Source organism: Lasiosphaeria miniovina (assembly GCF_030549165.1).
Source record: "Lasiosphaeria miniovina strain SMH2392-1A chromosome Unknown B0T26scaffold_5, whole genome shotgun sequence".
Classification (NCBI taxonomy): Eukaryota; Fungi; Ascomycota; class Sordariomycetes; order Sordariales; family Lasiosphaeriaceae; genus Lasiosphaeria; species Lasiosphaeria miniovina.
Genome location: NW_026848224.1, coordinates 4,991,440 through 5,005,277, shown reverse-complemented (window position 1 = coordinate 5,005,277; position 13,838 = coordinate 4,991,440). Strand labels below are relative to the sequence as shown.

The window sequence follows — 13,838 nt, the reverse complement described above, 5'->3', positions numbered from 1 at the left end:
ACTGTACTGTAATGCTAAACGGGCTCCGAAGAAATATGGAAATGAATAGGATCCCGTCTAGCCTAGCACCGGCTGGCTCCTACCCTCCCTCTCGTCACACCCACTGTCCTCATTTCTTCGTCTGCGTGACTATCCCTTTCACTTTGGGCACATTGCTTATTGTGCAGAAGTTTGTAGGTAGGTAGGTAGGGTGAAGAGCAAAAAAAGCCAAGACACCCGGCATCGGCGGGCGCAAGACACGGCTCGAGATGAACCCGATGCAGCCGGCGGCTTCAAAAATACCACATGGCAAGTGGGATGGGATGGGATGGTGGGGATGCAGGTTTTGTTTTGAGCCGGCGGCCGGAGATGATGGTGATGATTAAGGAAAACGGTAGATTGCCCCCTCTCCCCTTCCGCAACCCTTTGGCGTGGTGGTCTAGATTTTCTACTTTCTCTCACTTTGTAGGTACGTACTTGGTTGGGAGTGGTGTAACTACCTATTCCGTAATATACGGGATGATGGGGGAGACCGGGGAGGGGGTGTGTGTGTATAGATATACCTAGGTATTTGTCTACATGGGTTGGGTCGTCCGTTGCGTGGGCGTGTTGCATCTAGAACCCCCAGTGTTTTAGCTCGAGATTCTCCCACTGCCGCGTAATTATGGTACTGTCCATGGTACCTAAGGTACGGAATATGTTTAGGTTGTATATGTAGGTATATGTGGCATACATAAGGTATCCAAGAGAGCAGGGGGGAAAGGGGGGAAAGGGCCGCACGAAGGCCAATAAGGACAATTTTGCCGTGCGCCAAAAATGAACACGTTTTTTTGTCTTTCCATGTCGTCCCTCGTCGGGGGAAAAGTGAGCTTGGCTACCCGGCAGGACGCCTCTCCCGTTGCTAAGCTTTTGTTGGCATGACGGCAGTTTGCTTAAGGACGTCCTTGGCTCTCTTCCCGGGAAGCGAAACCGGGGGGCATGGCGTGGCTTATAACCAACGTCAGAGCAACCTCTAAAAGCGAGTTGTCGATGTCGATGGGGTAGTTGCCGTATAATTAGTCTCTGGAAACTCAAAGGCGTCGGTGGGGAACATCCACCAATACATACCTATCTAGCAATAGGTAATACTACTATAACAGCAAGTACTCCCTATGGCTCCTAGTATGTGGTTCTCTTTACTGCCTATATTAGACCTACCTACCAGAGGGATTTAGCTAATGTCGGGAACAGGTAGCTGTATGGTCTCTACTCAAGAGACATTTCCCCGATATAGCACCCGCCGATGTCTGCGTGCTTTGAGAGATTTTACGGTATTGCCCCAAACAGCACATATCGGAGCACTCTATCCCTTCAACGGTAAGACTACAGCACGCAAGGCGATCCTGGGTCCAGGACAGGTTTTATGTATGGTGGTCAGAGCGCTTGGTTCTCGCATGGAACCCGCGCACGGGGAGGTGGAAGAGACTGTGGCATGAGAGTTGGAGACACTCGAGACGAGCAGAATCACTCAGCAAAACCTTCTCGTCGATCGGCACCGCGAGAGCCGCAGGGTCCTCGGCAGCCCACGTGGCCAAAGATGGAAGAGTAACCCACTCCTGGGTAGGGCTGTCGATGCTGCTGCATCAAGGCACCGCAGCAATAGCTGTTCCAGAGTCCTGGGAATTCTGCTGCCTTTGGTGTTCTGGAAGCCATCCCAGCCTCCAGGTGCTCCGTCTGTGAGGCCGTCAGATCATGTACCCATTGGTTCCGAACAGTCTCTCCCCTCACCTCCCGTGTGTGGTATTTCGGGGAGAGCATGGTTGTACTACTGTCTGTCGTGGCTAGACGAGCTTGCCAAGCAAAAGGGAAAAATATGTTGTGCTTGAGTAGTAATGTTAGGTACGTAAGACTGAGAATCTGTGATTCTCAGGCTAGATAACTAGGTCCGTAGAGAAATACTGCCCTTCGCAAACAGAGGAGCCAGCTGCCAATGTAGCTCGCTTATCTGAAGCTATCAACAGCACCAGTGTAAATCGAAAGAGGTGACGGACACGATCCCCAGCCCACAAGCACCGTCGCGCTGAGTGGGATTGCATCTATAGCTACCCCAAGCCCGAGCCCCGAGTAGTGCCCCAAGAGGGGAGATGCTGGGAGACACGGGACCGAGTCGGGTTGGGACTGGATGGCCATATCCGAGCCTTTAGGCACGTGTGGAATTTGGCGCCTGGGACCGTCGACGCGGAATGCATTTTCTTGCAAAACAAGATCAACGTGACTGGATAGAGCCTGGCGCTGGCAGATCGACCACTCACTCGTACCGATGAAACCAACTCTCTTGGTGGATAAAACCGACCATCTAATATTCAATTCGGGTAAATAGAAGACCGGCCAACCACGGGACATTAGAGCGAGTGATCGGCCGGGGTTTCTTTGCAAGAGACGCAGCCAGCGTGCGAATAAGCACGTACCTAGTCGGTATGGGTGTTGTGTGTGCGTCCGTACCTATCCGTACTTTCTCACTAGGTAGTCCAACAGCGCACAGCAAGAGAGCCACGGGCTCCCTTCGCATGGCCACCTTGTGTATGGTTTGCAAGCCTATCCATGGCTTACGAATATCAATAATCAGGGAGCCGGCTAGCTAGCTGTGAACCTGTGGGGGCTGCAGTGTCACCGGCGAGACCGTATATATTCATTGTCTCCTCGCTTCTCATGTCGCGAAAGAGGCGGCAACATGGTAGCGATTGGAGGGCTCGCTCGATCGGAGCCAGCGGGGTTGGAACTTTGGATACACTCGCGGCCATGTCTCTGTTTGGCAGTAGGCTAATCTGGGAGAGGCAACTCGCCCATGGCCGTCATGGCCACCATGTTGCCAATTGGCCTGGCGCCTAACGATCGGGTACAGGTACGGTGCGGGACAGGTTGCTCGGTCATTCTTTAAAAGCACACCACGGCAACGACGGCACGAGAACCACGAACTGCACAACAGCGGATAGCCATGTGCCATTGAGCCATTGGCAGGGGAAGGACGGGTCTCGCGTCGGGGACTGCTTCTGTGCTGCAGGTGCTTCTAGGTCGGGGCATTCGAAGCTTGACTCCGTAACCATTTTTTAGCTTCAATCGGGCGAAAGGGGAGAGAAAAAAGAACAAAAATGCCAGGCGAGTATGAACCCCTTTGCGGGGATTCTAGCCGGCCGGCTTTGGGTCGGGGTTTTTCTTTCTTTTTTTGCTCTGCCCAATTCATGTTCTTTTTGCAAGGGTGTTGATTTGGAGACGAAACACACCACCTATGGTAATTGCTGAGCTGCATAACTCTTCGAATTATTACCCGATAATTGCATATATTGCAGGAAAATGAGCCGTGGAGCACACCAGAATTGTGGAAATCTTGTCATTCGGGTACTATGTACTAACATGTTCAACCCACAGCCTCCTTCGCTTCCTGTACCCTCTTGGTGATTCGGCTCAAGGGGCGGTAATTTGCGTTGACCCTGAGCGAACGTACTAGTATTGGCCTTGTATGTGTAGGTATTTATGTACCTACATACCCACAGCACACGTACGGGCGCTAGTTGGGCTGACGAGGGATGAGGGGAAACGGAGACGGACGAGGGGAAAGTCACATCGCCTGATGATCATACGTCCACAGCTTGGCCGCTACGGAAACAGCGACACTAGGTCTAGATGCGGCTGGTTTCATGATGTCAGTGATGACGATGCAGGCTCACAAACGTGCAACGTAGAATCAGTCGATAGCTAGAGGTCCCTATTTAGGGAACGCTTCGGTCTCAATGTGGGAGCAAACTGGGGCCGTCCGCTTCCATCGTACAGGGGAAAGAGGAACGGTAGACAATAAATCAGCTTGAACCTGACGAGGACGTAGCAATTCAGTGGGCCTCCGCCGTAACTGCGCACCGCTCCTACGTAGCGACGACGATCAGGCCGTGAGCTTATTAGTGTTCCTATTTCTCACCTCTTCCTTTCCCTCTCCATCAAGGTCACGTCTCGATATCATTTTGCTCCCCCTCCTCTCTTCTCCCATCGGAGCCCTTCATCACCAACCAAACGCTGAACTGAAATAGCCTTCCAACCGGCAATCGGCAGTTTTGACGGGAAGGAGCTGGCAGCCAAGGACAGAAAATTTAATGCCTGGTTGGCTGATGCCAAGTCTTGCTTGGCGGTCCTTAGCCATGTGGTTTTCGACGCCACTCTCTGGGCAACGATGCCGCCAAGACTAGATGCCGCCTTGGCTTAGAATCGTTTCAAGATGAGGGCTGGAGTGGTTGTGGATTCCCACAAAGCCGTTGTGCCCTAGATCGCTTTATTCCATTCCTCGAGCTCCAGAGAATTAAGAAGCCTCACGATGCTCCGCATTGTTCGAAGTCAGCAGACGAGAAAAGGAGTTAGGTAAAGTCTCGAGCCCATTTAGGATGCAATGCCTACGTGCTGAGAAAGTCCTCGCCCAATTCATTCAATTGCGGGGAATTTCCGGGGTCTCACTTGGCAAAATGGGCGGGAAATATATTGGCGAAGTTGCATTCGAATCGACTTGCCCAATGGGGCTTAGAAATTGCTTTGCGATCTCAAATTCGATTCCACTCCGGGGAAGGAAGAAAAGGAGGGAAATAAGAAAAAAATCGTTGGAGGGGGTTGCTAGGCTAGAGTCTAGACGCGTTCGACCGAAGGTTATGTTCGTTTTCTCCGTTTCTGCGCACTTGTAGGACAGGCATACCAAGAAGTATGAGCGCAATATCCATCTGAACTAGCTCGGCCGCCTTCTTCTGACCAACAGATATTCAGATGAACCCACAACACGTACCAAGAACAAGGATAGGTGGAATACAGGCATTACTTGGAGAAAAAACTCAGATTGTTGTGCAGGAAGTGAGCACTGTGTCTATTGGTGATCGATTGGGCCACTTCGCCAAGAGATCCTTTGGCTTTGGCGTGCGGCGCCTCTCTGGGGTTGTGGAGACAGTGGGACCTCTGTCCCCTGTCGAAAACGGGGAAGAGCTTTGGCAAGAACATCGTACACCACCAGTTTGCGCCTCACCCCTTCGTCCGTTGTCCGCTTGCGCTGCTTCACACTCGAGCCACGCGGTGGGCATTGGCTTTCTATTATCAGCGCTTGGAGTCACACAGCTATCCCGATGCGTCAACGCTGCGAATGGGAGACTGGCGCGGCTGGTCACACGGCATGGCGGAGTAAAAGAGTTAGGTAGGTAAGTATCCATCGTAAGCACTCAGTCTCCATAAAGCCCCTGCTCTTTCTCCCTTTCCCCGGACCGAGTGTCCAGCTATGCGAGCAGTGCCGTAGGGTTTGCGTTGTTGCCAGCGCGGAGACACGGGTATTTGGACGCGTCCAGATGTTTTCCTGTCAGGCGTAGCATACCCAGCAGCCCACATCGATCCAGACCTTGGGCAGCTCTGGCCAGGATCCGGGAGGGCCTTTGTCAGTCCACACTCCACAGCAACACCGAGTGGGAGGAGGGACCCAGTGGCACCCTCGTTGCCCGCATCTCTGGAAATTTGGGGCCCACCGAACGGCCACAGCAGTTGCGGAGTGGGTGACTATTTCGAACTCCCATCACACCTCGGCTCACGTCCCGTTGTCCCCTTGGAAAGGTGTTGGATCGCCACTGCCTATTTGGTGCATGCTGATGCTGATGCACCACCACCGCACCACCCACAAAGCCATCTATTGAACCTAAGTGACTTAACCAACCAGCCGTGGGCTGTGGCAGGTACAGTACCTACCTGCTGTACAATATGTTCGTCAGCCAGGGTGGTAGGTAGGTGAGGTGAGGTAACATGGAGTGAATTCAATTCAACTCAATGTAGCCGGCACCTGGTGCTCATGCATCGGCTGGCATCCCAATTCCTCGTGCTCCGTTTGTGGTAGACTCTGGCCTGTCTCACTCTGCACAGACAGAGAGCCAAAGGCAATAGCTCGCATCCATGTCATACTTTCTCCCCGTGGCCCGGCCTGGCACGCTTCCATTGCTTGGCCGTTCTCCTACACCCACTCCCACCCAAGGTTGTATCCATGCTTCCGTAGAGCGACCCCTGCAATACACGGGACCGTGGTTCATTGTGGACTTTTTCGTCTCTCAGTTGACGATCCTAGACGAGACGGGCTATTTTCCCAATGATCCTCACCGTCCCCGCCTTATATTAAGCCAGCTCCCTCTCCGCTGGACGTTTCCCTCCCCCCCTCTCCCGAGACACTCCTTTACTTAGTATTGCTCTCGTGTACCTCAGGTCTCCAGTCACTCCACACGAAACGTAAACTGGTGGCCCGGCCCCGACTGTTGCTTCGCCGGCACACACATCGTCCACCTATCTTTCCCTTCTCTCGGGACTTACCTGCACGGAGAGCCTCGTTGGCCTCGACTCTAGCCTGCAATGGCGGATCTCAACCACCCCGGCTCCGAGAAGGAGATTGGCCAAACCACGGGGGCGGCGCCTGGTGTTAATGGCTCCCATGCCACTGCCCGGGACTACCACAACCCCATGGCCCACATCCACTCGAACCAGGAGGCTCGTCTACCCGCCTTTGGTGGTGAGTTTCAGCCCGGTCTCTACCGGTCGGTCGAGGCGCGCAAGTTCGCGAACCCGGCTCCGCTGGGTCTCAGCGCCTTCGCCCTCACCACCTTCGTCCTCTCGGCCGTCAACCTGGGCGCCCGCGGCGTTTCTGCTCCCAATGTTGTCGTCCCCCTAGCTCTCGGCTACGGCGGCGTCGTCCAGCTCCTGGCTGGCATGTGGTAAGTCTTGACGCGCACTTACAAGCACGGGCTACCGCCAATGATGATAGTCGCCTTGTGGGCTAACTGAGACGCTGCAGGGAAATGGCCGTCGGAAATACCTTTGGTGCCACGGCGCTCTCGTCCTACGGTGGCTTCTGGATTGCATACGGCATCTTGCTCACCCCGAACTGGAACATTCTTGGACCCAACGGACCCTATGCGTCCCCTGCAACCCAGGCCATCGACCCCAAGATGGGTGAGTCGGCTGTCGGCTTCTTCCTGACGGGCTGGTTCATCTTTACGACGATTCTACTCCTCTGCACGCTGCGCTCGACCGTCATGTTCTTCCTGCTCTTTTTCACCCTCGATCTGGCCTTCCTCATGCTTGCCTGCGGTGCCTACGCCAACGACAACAACGCCATGGACGCCTCCAAGAAGCTGACCCAGGCCGGTGGCGGTTTTGGCATGCTCGCGGCCTTTTTAGCATGGTACAACGCCTTTGCCGGTATTGCCGACAGCAGGTACGATTTACCGTCTTTTCTCTTCCTGTTTTTGTGTCACTTTCTGCTTGTCACTCCTCCCTGTCGTTGCCACTGCGGCCGCCTTCCCCCCAAAGGGATATTTTTATCGTACTTTTACATGGCGTTCCCCGCCTCCTTCCCCGCTTACACCCCCCCAACACTATCTCCCAATTTCTGGGGTAACTCCAACCAATGTCTTGGGTCTATCGATCCAGGGATAGCAAGCCACCTTCGTCAACCAAGACAATGCCCAAATCGTCCAGCAAATCACAGTTAAAGGTCCTCGCGCTAACAAGTACTCTCTGCCCACAGCAACTCTTTCTTCCTCATCCCCGTCTTCCACTTCCCGTGGTCCGAGAAGGGCCGCGAGATCCGGGTCAACAAGTCGGAGCGCGACACCGTCTAAGTTACCTCGGAATGGGAGGGGTTTCTTTGTTTTCTTTCATACGCCACGTTTCTTATTTCGCCATTGACTTGGCTCCCGCTTTTTCTGCGATTCTTATTCCCGGTATATATCCAGCAGTTATCAGGTTTTTTTGGGCTCGAGGTCACGATAATGATCTTGAACTGCACGATTGGATGAGGGGCGGGACAAAAAACCTATAGTTGACATAAAAGACTTTTTTGGACATTTTTACCGCCATGAGCAAAAAGGGGGGGGGGGTTGACAAATAGTAGTTTTAATACCGACCGACGTCTAAAGTCGACAGACAATAGCGGCGCAGCATCCCCCTGTGCCTGTGTCAGTGGTCACGTCACGCAAGGTGCAGCTTAGGCGTAAAACACGTGTTGCCAAGATGATATGATTATTTGCCAAGCCTTTCGACTCTTGGTACTGGTATTCGCATCGTTGTTCCTCCGCGAAGCATGGTGTTGCATCGGCTCGTCCCATACGGTCGGGCGCCGAGATCTCGAATGTCTAGTGGTCGCTATTCACCCTTTATCAACCCAGAGAAACAGAGCAGGATGCGCGGAAACTGTGCTCTAGGTAAATAAAAGCCCTACCATGGCAGACAGTATTGAACATATTGTGTTGATTTACGCGGTTTCCTATTATCGGCCCCGGGGTATTCCATTCTGTAGCCTCGGGGAAGATCCCTGCCAGGGGCCGGGGGAAAGACGTCAGCCATCAACCACCTTTCGATGACGATGCAGAGATCAGGTGATAACTCGCAGCGTCGGCCACCGGCGAGCCCGAACCGCTCGTGCGAAAAACTGCGATAATACCGCCCTCAGCTCCTTCTCTGCCCTTTCGTCCGGCTGTCTCTCTCGCAAGGTACCCTGCCAGGAATCAAGCTAGGTAGCCAAGGGCAGACCTGCTGCCTACACAAATCAACATTACCCCTTTCCTGGCCTACCTAATCCCGAGCCTAGCGTCGGTTTTGTTTGATCATCGCCACTTCCAACGCCCTCGGTCCTGACTGAGCATCCTCGGGCCAGGGAACCGGCGGAAAGGCAGTGTGCCTTGGCAAGATTAGCGTGTGTCGATGACTAGGCGACATCTGGTTGCACTGCCGCTTACGTTCATGGTCGCCCTGCTTGCCGTACTGTACCGCCGCGTCGCAATAGCACCTGGTTCGTTCTTACAGCCCCCTTTACACACACTGACCGGCACTATGGCATCACCACGCGCGGCCGAGGTGATCGTTGTCGGCAGTGGCCTGGCCGGACTCACGGCAGCCCTCGAGGCGTTAAACTCAGGCACGCCTAAGGTGTGCCTGCTCGAACGCGCAGCCAAGCCAGGAGGCAACAGCATCAAGGCCTCGTCGGGTATTAATGGCGCGCCCACGCGGTTCCAGAACATCACTGGTAAGGAGGAGGCCGAAGCCGCCCAGTCGTTTTTGGACGACACGATCCGGTCGGCCGGGTCGCGTCTCGCCAATTCGGGTGGCAAGCTCGCTAGAAGCCAGCGCGAGGCACTCATCACCACACTGACCAGCCACTCGGCCGAGGCCATCGAGTTTCTATCAGATCTCGGCGTCGACCTGTCTGTCGTCGCGCAGCTCGGCGGCCACAGCCATGCGAGGACGCACAGGGGCTCGGGCAAGACACCGCCCGGCGCTGCCATCGTGAGCACCCTGCTGCGGACTTTGGCAGCCAAGGGGAACCATCTCGAGCTCATGACGGGCTGTGAGGTCACCAAGCTGCTGACTCGAGCTGTTCCGCAGTCCGGTCCTGCCGCAGCCGAAGTCACGGGGGTCGAGTTCAGAAAGGACGGCGAGCTGCGCACTCTGCACGGGCTGGTCATCTTCACGGCCGGCGGCTTCGCGGGGGACACGCAGGGGCTGCTCGCCCAGTACCGTCCCGACTTGGGCGGAATCCCGTCGACCAACGAGCCGCGGCCGGGGGCCCACAAGATCCTCTCCGACGCCGGCGCGCAGCTGGTGGACATGGAGAGCGTGCAGATACACCCGACCGGCTTCATAGATCCGGCGAGCCCGCAGACGCCCCTAAAATTCCTCACCGCCGAGATGCTGCGCGGCGAGGGCGGGATCCTCCTCTACAACCACAGGCGCTTTGTCAACGAGCTTGACACGCGCGAGCGTGTCAGCAGTGCTATCATGGGTCTCCCGCCAGCCGCAGTCGAGGACAGCAGCAGCAGCAGCAGCAGCAGCGATGCCGCCGATGGCAGCCCCCCCCCCCGCTGCGGCAGTTCCCCGTCAAGCTCATCCTGGACGAGGGCGTGCACAGGCACACCCAAGGCCACGTCGGCTTCTACCTGTGGAAGGGCCTGATGCGGAAGAAGAAGGTGTCTGAGCTCGACGCCAGCATGCAGGCGGCGTTGGCCGACTATGCTGTCATCGTTCGGGGCGATAAGAGCGACGAACTTGGCCGCACGGCGTTCGGGCACTGGAGGCTCGGCGTCGACAGGCCCGTGGAGCCGGACGACGAGGTGCTCGTGGGCGACGTCACGCCCATCGTGCACTTCACCATGGGCGGCGCGCTGATCAACGAGCACGCCCAGGTTCTGGCGTCGGGGCTGGGCGACGACCCGAGGCCTCTGGCCGGGCTCTGGGCCGCCGGCGAAATCACGGGCGGTCTCCACGGAGATAACCGACTCGGCGGCTCGTCGCTGCTCGAGTGCGTTGTCTTTGGCAGGATTGCTGGACGGCAGGCGGCTGCACAACAGGCCAGCCAAAAGGCATCCATCTATCTGTAAAGAAGGCGGCGACTAGGTAGTGTGTCCGCGCGTCTAGATAGGGAGGATTTTGCTTCGTATAGCAACCCATCAAGGACCACTGATGGGACAGGGGTTAGGAAACATGATTTTTGGGCTACCGTGGCATTGTTTTGCTGGTTAATAATAAGATCCGTGAGTCTTGCGCATAAAAATTAGAGGAATACATAGCGAAAATTAATAGCCTTGAGGCCCGAATTTTGGCCCATAGTTCTTTTTTTCTTTCTTGAAACCTGGAGGATGTCAATTCAAGGGGCTTACTACATACAGCACGATGCAGAAAGCTTACAACTGTGTGGCTTCGCTCAGTCAAACGGGTTTGGTTGTAATCAGTGACTCACGTCGCCCTCTAAAAAAAATATTATGCCAGCTACCCAGTTAAACCCGTTGCAGCATATGTAGGATGCGGCACCAGGTAAGGCGTTGTGTGGATTATATAAAAAAATGCCTACCTGGGCTGACTGACCGCTGCATTTTTTGCCTGCCTGTATGCCTACTTACCTGCCTAACACCGCAGGTACGCAACTTCATTGGATACGTAGCATACTGAGTCACTTGACGATATGAAAGCCAGGCATCAGGCTGAGCACACACCACTCACACCTGCCAAAACCAAAGTGTGGACACAGAGTGTTGACACATTATGGGACTCTGCTTTTGGTGCCTGCAGCCTAGATTCTGTATCATAGGCGACTATGCATAGACGCCCGGGTGCTGTAACCGAAAAGGCGGGACTGTCGACGAATAGGTGGCTATGTGCTATATTTTGAAGTCTTGAGCGGTTACCTACTTGCTATCTGCCTCCCATTGCAGGGTTCGGGTGCATAACAGCCAACGGCGGCCTCGGAGGCCGCGTCCCGGACGTGTGTCGGGGAGTGAAGGAGTCACGATTGTTGTGGCTGGTGAGCCAAGAATGTATGGCCGCGCCGTATGAAGAAAGGCAATTATAAAACAGGAACCCCATGGATTGATACAGAGGAGTGCAGCCCCTATCAAACTTGACAGTTCTGTTCTTGGTTCCGAGGAAAAATAACGATCTCGTCCTTTTGAATGTAAATACCCCTTGACCCCTTTCACTGGTAGTTGTCGATAGAAAGAGTGCGCGGGGGATAAACGAGATGGACGCTATGAATCCTAATCTCTTGGTGGCGTTAGCTCTCCTTGTCGTACCAGCTCTTTACCTTTTTGTATTTCCCAAGCGGACTGGCAACCCAAACTCAAAGGATGACAAACACCAGCCCCTTGATGGCGGCCGATCTAAGCCGGCCACCTTGAGATCGATACTCAGCGAGTTGAGGATTTTCCTGCCATTCCTGCTTCCCAAGGACCGCGGTGTGCAACGAAAGTTGATATACTGTTACTTCCTGGTTGGCGTCTGTCTCGCTATTGACCGAGTTGTCAAGCTGATTAGCCCGATGCTGCTCCGGCGCATTGTCGACGCGCTGAATTCGGCAGAACCCACGACCCAGCTGCCCTGGGTGGAAATCGTCTTGTTCGTGCTCTTTCGAAAAATCGGCACCAAGGTCATTGGAAGAGTGTCCAGTTCATATAGGAGGAGGGCTTTGGACGAGTTGACTGATACCATCTCCATGACCCTGTACAACAAAATCCTGGACCAATCTTCCGAATACCACGAGAGTAAAGAGATGGGGACTGTGTGGAGAACCGTTTGCGACTCTGGGACCTCGGCAGTTTATTATTTCTCACACGTCACCGTCAACCAACTCCCTGTGATTTTGGACATAGCCTTGGGCATTGGGGCATGCTGGAAAATCTTCGACGGACGCATGGCACTTGCCATGGTCACCATCATTGTGCTATATGTCGGGTTTTCCGCGGCAATACCGCCATGGAACAAGGAGATGCTCGAAGAAGTCATCAGACTCAACCAAGAGGCGTCGAATATCGGCCTTGATACAATAAACAACTGGCAGACCGTCTCTTACTTCAACCGAACCCAGCACGAACGTTCCCGATATGGCAAGGCTGTGAAGGCGAGCAGAGAATCGAACATCCGGTTTATGAGGCCTGTGCGATCGGGGGATATCACAAGGCAGCTGGTAGCAAGCATCGGCGTCGGGGCCGTGTGCCTGCTTGGATGTTGGCAGATCCAACACTCGAGCAGGAGCGCTGGCGACTTTGTGCTCCTGTTTCAGTTTTGGGACGACTTGTTCACCCCGCTCGACTTCCTCGTCAACCTACTCCCAAGCACAGAGCGATATCTCGCCGAGTCGCAAAAGTTTATCGAAATCCTTCAGCTAGAGCCCAAGGTCAAAGACAAGGAGGGCGCAGCCGAGTTCAAGCTAGGGAACGGGTCCATCAGGTTCGACAACGTCAGCTTCTCCTATGACGGAAAACGCGATGCCGTCAAAAATGTCTCGTTCAAGGCCGAAGGAGGCAAGACCATCGCCATTGTCGGCGAGACGGGCGGTGGCAAGTCAACTCTCTTCAAGCTGCTGTGCCGCGCCTACGATGTCACGGGAGGGTCCATCAAGATTGACGGGCAGGATCTGCGAGACGTGACACTCGAGTCGTTCCGGAAGCACGTCAGCATCGTCCCGCAGGCCATCGGCGTCTTCAACACGACAATTTTGGACAATCTCCGATACGCAAACCTCGAGGCCACTCGAGAGGAGGTCGAAGACGCGTGTCGGGCGGCCGCGCTACACAAGCGGATCTTGGACTTCCCCAATGGCTACGAGGAAAAGGTCGGCGAGAAAGGTGCCAAGCTCTCGGGAGGCGAGCTCCAACGCATGGCCATCGCGCGGGCACTGCTGCGGAAGTCGCAGATTGTTCTGTTTGACGAAGCTACGAGCAACCTAGATGCGGAGACCGAGTCCAGGATCCAGGAATACCTGAGGAAGTGGTACACGGGCCGGACGGTCGTCGTTGTGGCCCACAGGCTGGCGACCATTGCCAACGCAGATCTCATCATTTCCTTCAAGGACGGCGTCATTGTCGAGGCTGGGCGCCACGACGAACTCCTGGCCAAACGAGGCTACTTCCACCTTTTGTGGGAAAAGCAGAGGCTTGCGTGGAATCCACCCAAAGAGGGAGGCGAAGGCAAGTCGCTGCTGGCTTCTTCTTGATGGAGTGAGGAGAAAGAAACTCTAGGCAGCTAGCTAACTAGGTAGCTCTTTAGAAGAGACGTAGACCGCGCTTTACTCGCGCTGCATGTGCCCGAAGAAACCGATGACGAGAAAATGAATGACTTACAGACTAAAATAGGATCAGATATAGATTTTCGAGCTTTATCTCTTCGTCGTTTCTTATTAGGAAGCCCGAGCTGGGTAAAAATTGAGCAATTATAGAGACAATACCAATCTACCAATGTTGGCGCTGCTGAAGTGGTTGAAGCTGTTAAAGAGAGTTTACATCTCATGCCCCATAATACCGTAAGGTACCTGTGGTGTATAAGGTAGGGCAGGTAGTAGCCCT

The 13,838-nt window shown here is 54.6% G+C and overlaps 3 protein-coding genes across 3 annotated transcripts; all 3 read left to right on the top strand.

The window, feature by feature from the left end:
• Positions 1 to 6,360: 6,360 nt before the first annotated feature.
• B0T26DRAFT_742401 (GPR1/FUN34/yaaH family-domain-containing protein) lies at positions 6,361 to 7,628 on the top strand (the record flags this gene model as incomplete). Its single annotated transcript, XM_060444107.1, has 3 exons — positions 6,361 to 6,719; positions 6,800 to 7,222; positions 7,535 to 7,628. 3 exons carry the CDS (start codon positions 6,361 to 6,363, stop codon positions 7,626 to 7,628), a joined length of 876 nt encoding a protein of 291 aa, XP_060295221.1.
• A 1,210-nt stretch (positions 7,629 to 8,838) lies between these two features.
• B0T26DRAFT_650846 (FAD binding domain-containing protein) lies at positions 8,839 to 10,382 on the top strand (the record flags this gene model as incomplete). The annotated part of the gene is made up of 2 exons (XM_060438216.1): positions 8,839 to 9,804; positions 9,855 to 10,382. 2 exons carry the CDS (start codon positions 8,839 to 8,841, stop codon positions 10,380 to 10,382), a joined length of 1,494 nt encoding a protein of 497 aa, XP_060295220.1.
• Positions 10,383 to 11,518: 1,136 nt separating this feature from the next.
• Positions 11,519 to 13,489, top strand: B0T26DRAFT_753958 (P-loop containing nucleoside triphosphate hydrolase protein; the record flags this gene model as incomplete). Its single annotated transcript, XM_060445765.1, has 1 exon — positions 11,519 to 13,489. One exon carries the CDS (start codon positions 11,519 to 11,521, stop codon positions 13,487 to 13,489), a length of 1,971 nt encoding a protein of 656 aa, XP_060295219.1.
• Positions 13,490 to 13,838: the final 349 nt, after the last annotated feature.